The sequence below is a fragment of the Genypterus blacodes genome, unplaced genomic scaffold, assembly GCF_046128005.1.
Source record: "Genypterus blacodes isolate CSIRO-AG114 ecotype Tasmania unplaced genomic scaffold, CSIRO-AGI_Gbla_v1 ptg000240l_1, whole genome shotgun sequence".
NCBI lineage: Eukaryota > Metazoa > Chordata > Actinopteri > Ophidiiformes > Ophidiidae > Genypterus > Genypterus blacodes.
Window position 1 is genome coordinate 1,543,907 of NW_027467038.1, and position 8,346 is coordinate 1,552,252.

General features: G+C 45.1%; 1 protein-coding gene and 1 long non-coding RNA gene across 2 annotated transcripts; one reads left to right on the forward strand and one right to left on the reverse strand.

Annotated features, from left to right (window-relative positions):
• Nucleotides 1-131: 131 nt before the first annotated feature.
• Nucleotides 132-353, reverse strand: LOC143016711 (uncharacterized). The gene is made up of 2 exons (XR_012965548.1): nucleotides 261-353; nucleotides 132-217 (listed from the first exon to the last, which is right to left on the reverse strand). It is a non-coding gene; the product is annotated as an uncharacterized LOC143016711 (long non-coding RNA).
• A 6,009-nt stretch (nucleotides 354-6,362) lies between these two features.
• LOC143016668 (zinc-binding protein A33-like) lies at nucleotides 6,363-7,349 on the forward strand. The gene has a single exon (XM_076171108.1). The coding sequence runs from the start codon at nucleotides 6,363-6,365 to the stop codon at nucleotides 7,347-7,349; it is 987 nt and encodes a 328-aa protein (XP_076027223.1).
• The last annotated feature ends 997 nt before the right edge of the window (nucleotides 7,350-8,346 follow it).

Below are 8,346 nucleotides of genomic sequence, written 5' to 3' on the forward strand. Positions count from 1 at the left end.
TTAACTTATTTAGGTCTGATCTTTACTCTTCTGTTCAGTCCCTCATTCCTGATTCTAAGAGTTGTACATGTTTATGCATTATTATTATTATTATTATTGTTATTATTATTATTATTATTTTTGGGGGACAAAAAAAAAAAGATGTAGCCATGTTGTTTTCATGTTTCTGATGTTTTGTTGGATGGACACTTGAATTGTAACCCCGCCCCCTAAGCTGCTGAAGCTGGCCACTCCCCCACGCCGCCGCCACAGTAACACACCTGACAGGACAGCCGGAAAGCCTGTGCTCGCTCTGGTCCTCTGGTCCTCTGGTCCTCTGGTCCCTTGGTTCTCTGGTCTTCTGGTCCTCTGGTCCCATGGTCCCATGGTCCCATGGTCCTCTGGTCCCCTGGTCTGGTTTAGAGGGGCTTTCCTTCACACCAGGTTTTCCCTGAACTGGCCAATAGTGAGCAGGCTACTACACAATATCAGGGGTCTACATCTCCACTTTCCTCTGTTAGGAGGGTCGTAGTCTCTGTTAGATTTGAGTTTTAGTTGACAAAATGTGTCTTACACTCACAAAGCCTCAGACTGAGGATCTAGAGAAGGAAACAAAAGAACAAACGCTTGAGTCTCCCTGAGCGACGTGGCTGCGGTGTGTAGTTTGACACGTGAGCTCTCAGTGCTCAGGTGGACTCACAAAGTGGTGGAGACACCTGGGAGCCCCTCAGTGTCTCTGTCCCTGTCCCTGTCTGAGGGGCCCTTTAAGTTATTAACCTCCATCTCCCTCCTGGGTTGTGTCGTCCTGCACTCATGAGAGAAAGGGGGCCCACGTCAGTCCTTCTCCAGGCCTGGATCAGATCCTCTTGGTGTTTGTTGGAATCTGCTCTGAGTGCTAAACAGACGTGGTTTACTGCAGTGAGACAATCTGGATTCTGGAGAAGGAGAAAACAACACACACTTACTTTTGTGTAAACTGCAGCTAAACCTCCAAACACCAAGAACACATTCTGTTAAGCTCAGATTGATCCTCTCTCATGTCAGTGTGTGTGTGTGTGTGTGATCCACGTTCTTGCTTTTGGGGAGACACCTGCTCCAGATTCAGTCTGCAGCGATCACAGCTGGGAATGATTGGTATCCAGGGAAACGTAAACATGGAAGTGAACTGATCCCAACTCTGCTCCCAGAATTCATTGCAGCCAGGTGTCGCTATCAGCCTGACTTAGTCGAGAAGTTCAAAAATGCATATCCTCACGATCTAAAGCTCACAAATCTATATTTTTACCTCTGCTGTCTGGTTTGGGATCGACTCCTTTGAGATGTTCCTGTCGCCTCTGAGGACTTGTTGAGTTGTAGTGTCGCAGCTTGGCCACCAGGGCGCCCCCACGTCCACGTGTGTGAGCAGACCTGCATCCTCCTGTTGTACTGAATCTGTGGCCATCCTTTGTAAAACATGCACTCTGATTGATTCTAGCCGTGTAAGTTGAAGATGCAATACTTAAAATAAAAACACAAGACTTTCAAACCTGAACGCTTCTGTCAATGTTGAGTTTACTGAAGATTGTAAAGTTTGACTGATTTGAGGTTGATCCCTTTAGAAATGCACCCAGGAAGACAAACACACAATCAATAACAGATTAAACACACAGGGAGTCATAATGTCAGTCAAGGGTGTCAAGTGTGTGTGTTTGTGTCAAATTCTGCTCAATATCTGAAGAATAAAAGTTTGTCAGAGTTCACATGATTACTAAGATCAACCAGCTGTTTCCTGTCTGTGCCCGACCTCATGTCATTACATTACATTACATTACGATCATTTGGCGGACGCTTTTATCCAAAGCGACTTACATTACATTATATTACCACCCTTCGCAGAGGGGGGGGCAATTGAGGGTTCGGTGCCTTGCTCAGGGGCACCTTGACAGGGACTCGAACCGGCAACCCTCCGGTTCTTAAGTGGAAGCTCTACCCACTCGACTACTGCCTCCCCCTGTCATGTTCCCCTCTGTGCTTGTGTAGACGGGTTAAAGAGTGGCGACCTCCCACGCCGAGCAAAACCACAACCTTACGCCACAGTGACAGTGTGGCGTCGTACCATCTGTGTTTAGAAGCTTTCTTTGAATGATCTGCTTTCCAACAGGAACACAGCAGCAGAGAAGTCTCACTGAAAAATCAACATGCATGAACCCGCTGCTGTGAACCACTTGTGTGGACAAATGTGTGGCGTCACATGATGAGGATGTGTTCAAATGAGCACAGGGCGTCAACAATCACAGGACAGACGTTCAAATGGCAGAACAGTGAAACAATGGCTTCTTGATTTGCAATTTGACACTCGGTGTAACGGTTTAAGTAGTTTTTTAAATCCTCAATCAAGCTTGCACATAGTTACTTTGATCGTAACTGATTACACCTATGACTACACACACAAATACACACACATAGGAGCCATGTTGTTTCAGGGAGCTGTTCAGGCTACATGTGGTAAGCGGCATGCTGCCACTTAGTGGATGAAAAGAGTCAGTGGATGGATCTGTGGTTGATCAGCTGGGTTTCTGGGTTTTCTTCTGAGTATGGGGGGAACCACAGGCCGGAGGGGGGCCCCACAGGCCAGTGTGGGGCCCGCAGGCCGGAGTGGGGCCCGCAGGCCGGAGGGGGGGCCCGCAGGCCGGAGTGGGGCCCGCAGGCCGGAGGGGGGGCCCACAGGCCGGAGTGCAGGATTGTTTAAAAGCCGAGTCGCTGTGTTGAATGAACATTTGGGGTCCTTGATCATTTTTGTTATTAATTTGATCATTATTAGTTAATTCATGCACATGCTGCCCCTGATCTCCACTGTGTTCTTTAAGTAGTGAAACAGCATTCATGATGACATCATTGTTGGAGCTCCTGTTTGCTTCTATGGCATCATTGTCTTGGATGACATTGCTGTGTTAGTTTGATGACATCAATATATAAGTTGAAGCAGCTTTAGATTCTTGTCAGTGTTCTAAGCAGCACAGTTGGTAGATGTTGTGTTGGTGTGTTGGTGTGGTTTTGTCTCAAGCTTAGCTTCGTCTCATCGCCTGAAGAAGAAGTGACACAACTACACTGAAGAGGAAGAAACACGTGACACCACAGTAATTACATTAGCCTGCTAACATTAGCCTTCTTGTTACAGAACAGCTGAAAGTTCTTCATGTAATAGCTTGATTGTATAATTCCAGAGCTGTTTTCCCTCATATCCTCTTTTGTAGACATGTCTCATCTCAAACGCACCTGCCATCTGTCTGAAGCTCAGTTCCTGTGCTCCATCTGTCTGGACATCTTCACTGACCCAGTCTCCATTCCATGTGGACACAGCTTTTGCAAAGCCTGCATCTCTGGGCACTGGGACATGAACGCCAGGTGTGTGTGTCCCCTGTGTCAAATGCCTCATGTCCCGAGACCTGACCCCGACAAGAACACGGTAATATCTGAGCTGACTGCTGAATTCAGACAGAGCAACTCTCACACTGAGGGCCGCTCTGTCTGTGAGACTCTGGAGCCTCGTCCACAAGCACCAGGGCCTCAGTCACTTCGGCTGATCCCTCCTGTGAACCACCGGGAGGTCAGGATGATGCTGATGGGCAATCCACCTCAAGTCTTCTGCGTGCGCTATCCTGAGAGTCGCTATCCTGAGAGTCGCTATCCTGAGAGTAGCAGCGTGGGGGAGTTTGGGGACGACTCTCAGGTCGTCCTAGGAGCGGTTGAAGAGCTGTACAACAGTTACAGAATATCTGCGCTAATGAGACGGATTGCAGCTAATCCTAATGTCCTGACTGATCCTGCTGCTGCAGCCAAAGCACGCATATTTTTTAGACGTGGCACCCCATGATGTGCTGTGTCATGCCGTGTTTCTGACAGGTTTGGACCTGTTAGGGCCATTTATCTCCATTTCTCTTTGCCCTGACTGTTATACCACTGGCCATCACATTAAAGTGCTCCACTCTTTATAAAGGTGTTATTCTTAATGATGTTGGATATTGATTATCCATGTACACAGACGACTTGTATGTGACTGACAGTGGCATCCTGGATCTGTGTGATCGGTCCTAATCTCAAAGGAGGGCTGCTGAGGAGGGAGGGGGAGCTTGGCCTTAAGCTTAGAGAGGAATGGTGGGAAGAAGTTGTGGATGGGCTTCATACTGCTGCTATACTTCGTCTCAGTAAAGCGTTAGATTTGTCATAAAACCCTCAATCACCTCAATACACATCAGTGATGAGACTAGAAGCTGCGTTCACCTGAAGCAGCAACGAGCCAATATCAGCTCAACCTTACACAATATTTATTACTCTCACAAAACTCCAGGCTGAGTTTCTTCATTAAAATAATGCGAATAGTCACTTTGATCGATTTGACCTATTTTCAGCAGTAATATAAATTGTACTTTTATGATCTCAAGGTGTAATGTCAGTCAAACTGCATTTCTTATATTGATTATCATTATTGTTATTGTTATTTTTTCAAATATTATACAGATATGTTATAGCACGAATGGAACACTAACAACTAGACTGAAATTATTATTATAATTATTATTATTATTATGGATTTCATCCTTAATTGACTGAATATTTTGCTGTTGTAAATTAATCCACCAAATATTGCTACAGCCAGCCTGAATAGAGAAGTGACGTCACCACTGCGACCAAGCCGACATCACGCCACAAAACGTGAGCCACTAGGGGGCAGAAGAGTCAAAGATACGACAGGAAGTCAAACCCTTACGCACACAGGCACAGGAGCCATTTTGTTTCAGAGAGCAGTTCAGGATCCATGTAGGAAGCAAGCTTCCTAACAAAAATCCTGAATTTTAAACAGAACAATCCCCAAATTTGCTTTTACAGTGGAAATCCTCGAATCAGTCCACAAAGCTTCTACTTTTCTGTGTGTGTCTGTGTGTGTGTGTGTGTGTGTGTGTGTGTGTGTGTGTGTGACGTCTCTATACAGCCTGATTGCAGCAATATTTGGTTCGTTTATTTACAATAATATTTTACAACAATAATATAAGTAATGCACAGTTTGACTGACATTACCGCCATTTATTTATTTTGGTATTATTTACAAACTTATAAAACTAGATTAAACTGTTCCTGCAAATGAACCCACTGACTCTTTTCATCCACTAGATAGCAGCATTCAGCTTACTACATGGAGCCTGTACTCTCTGAAACATGGCTCCCTGTGTGCGTGTGTGTGCGCGTGTGTGCGTTTCGAGTACCTTTCTATCTTCCGATCTCTGGATTCAGACCAGAAAATCAAACCCTGCTTTCCACAACATTCACTTTTACAGTTTGAATGACTTTAGATAAACACTTCTATCTGCTATCAGGTGATTAAACATGGAAATTCTGAGTTGCATCTTTACATGCTGAACATCCTGAGCTTCACCTCCATCCTAGAGGTTCTTCAGCAGCTCTAAGAGCCTGAGAGACATGGCACCCTGATTTAGGTGATTCCTATGGAAACCAGCAGGGCTCTGACATATTCACATGTATGTAATGGCAAAGAAGGAGTTCCATGAAGCCAATGTCCTGTTTCACCACGGGTCATCATTTCCAAACAGCTGATTATAAGGAGTGAAGGTCTTCTTGGAGGGATTGGCTACATGCACGATTTCAGAGTCCAGAAGGTGACCTGTGAGTGAAAATGAAAGAAGCTGTAGACAAGAGCAACTTTATTTAAATACAAAGATCACTCCTCCAACCTATTTATGAATGAACTAAACTTAGGCCAGCCAATCACTCTTCTTCTTTTCCTTTCGGCTGCTCCACATTTTATTTAATAGAGGAATTCCATTCCAGAGAAAAGGAGCGCAGCACAACGAGAACGCTGTATTTCCAAGAGATGGAGTCTTTGTTGTTGCCTGCTGAGATCTTAGTCCGAGTCGCTGTGTTGAAGGAACATTTGGGGTTCTTGATCATTTTTTATTATTGTTTTAATTATTATTAGCAATATACATGCACAGTAGTGAAACAGCATTCATGATGACATCATCGTTGAAGCTCCTGTTTGCTTCTATGGCATCATTGTCCTAACTTTTGGATGACAACGCTGTGTTAGTTTGATGACATCAATATATAAGTTGAAGCAGCTTTAGATTCTTGTCAGTGTTCTAAGCAGCACAGCTGGTAGATGTTGTGTTGGTGTGTTGGTGTGGTTTTGTCTCAAGCTTAGCTTCGTCTCATCGCCTGAAGAAGAAGTGACACAACTACACTGAAGAGGAAGAAACACGTGACACCACAGTAATTACATTAGCCTGCTAACATTAGCCTTCTTGTTACAGAACAGCTGAAAGTTCTTCATGTAATAGCTTGATTGTATAATTCCAGAGCTGTTTTCCCTCATATCCTCTTTTGTAGACATGTCTCATCTCAAACGCACCTGCCATCTGTCTGAAGCTCAGTTCCTGTGCTCCATCTGTCTGGACATCTTCACTGACCCAGTCTCCATACCATGTGGACACAGCTTTTGCAAAGCCTGCATCACTCAGCACTGGGACATGAACGCCAGGTTTGTGTGTCCCCTGTGTCAAAGGCTTTATGACTCAAGACCTGACGCCGACAAGAACACGGTAATATCTGAGTTGACTGCTGAATTCAGACAGAGTGACCCTCAGTGTGAGACTCTGGAGCCTCATCCTCAAGCACCGGGGCCTCAGTCACTTCGGCTGATCCCTCCTGTGGACCACCTGGAGGACAGGATGATGCAGAGGCGCAATCCTCCTCAATGCTTCTGCGTGTCTGTGCAGAACTACTCTACTTGTTTACAAAGTCACCAAGAGAGAGCTCCGCTGGAAGAGGTCCTCAATCAAGAGGTTTATGCACAGCGGAGGGCACAGCTGGCAAGGATCCGGCGGTACACAGTGGATATGACACTGGATCTTGCTGCGGCTCATCCTGCTGTCCTGCCTGGTTTTGATCCTGTAGCCAACTCACTCTCGGCCAGATTCGACAAAGGTGTTTATGTGTTAGGAATGCAGAAGTTCTGCACAGGAAGAATTTACTACGAAGTCAAGATTAGTGGAGCGACTCCGTGGGCTTTAGGCCTGGCCAAAGAGACCATGTGGCGGAGGGGAAACGCCAAACTGTGCCCTCAGAATGGTTACTGGACTGTGTGGTTCAGTAATTATGCCTTATATGCTCTTACTGACCCTCCTGTCCGTCTGAATGCACCCATGCCAAATGAAGTGGGCGTGTATCTGGATTATGAAGCGGGTGAGATCTCCCTTTATAACACCCAAACTGCAACCCTGATCTTCTCCTTTGCTGGCTGGCACTTCACTCACAGGCTCCTCCCATTCTTCTGTCCCGTGTTGGATGGGGGTGACGGCTCCATCCCTGTGATCTGATCTCAGCTCATCTGCAGTTCTTATTTACATTTACATTCTCATTCCTGTTTTTTTATTTATTCGGATTTATTCCACATTCTGATTTGTGGGATTCTAGATTGATGATATTTGATATTATATATGATATTTGTCTTTGTTTCTCATTGCTTCTTACTGCTGTAACACATTCCCACACTGAGCTGATGTCTGGTCTCCACATGTTTTTTTTATTAAAAAGCTTAAATGGTAAGGTTTAAAGTGTGTACATATTATTATTATTATTATATTTCATCCTTAATTTACTGAAATGTTGCTGTAGTAAATATATAAGCCAAATTGCTGCAGCCAGCCTGCATAGAGAAGTGACGTCACACTACACAACTTGAGCCACTAGGGGGCAGAGGAGTCAAAGATACGCCAGGAAGTCGAACCATCCCTTGTTTGACTCCGGACTCCATAGATTGATTTTATTCTGCAGCTGGGGACAAATCCTGTAGAAGCTGTAGACTAGAGCAACTTTAAGAGCGTCTAATATATATTTAAATACAAAGATCACTCCTCCAACCTATTGATTCAGCTGTAATACAGAGTTCCATCCATCCCTCCACTTATCCTGTTCAGGGTCAGGGAGAGGCTGAAATGGATCCCAGAATTCATTTTCACTCACAGGTCACCTTCAGGATTCTGAATCTCGTGCATGTAGCCAATCCCTCCAAGACCCGTGGTGAAAGAGGACATTGGCTTCATGGAACTCCTTCTTTGCCATTACATACATGTGAATGTGTCAGAGCCCTGCTGGTTTCCATAGGAATCACCTCAATCAGGGTGCCATGTCTCTGAGGCTCTTAGAGCTGCTGAAGAACCTCTAGGATGGAGGTGGAGATGCAACTCATTTCCATGTTTAATCACCTGATAGCAGATAGAAGTGTTTATCTAAAGTCATTCAAACTGTAAAAGTGAATGTTGTGGAAAGCAGGGTTTGATTTTCTGGTCTGAACACACACACACACACACACAC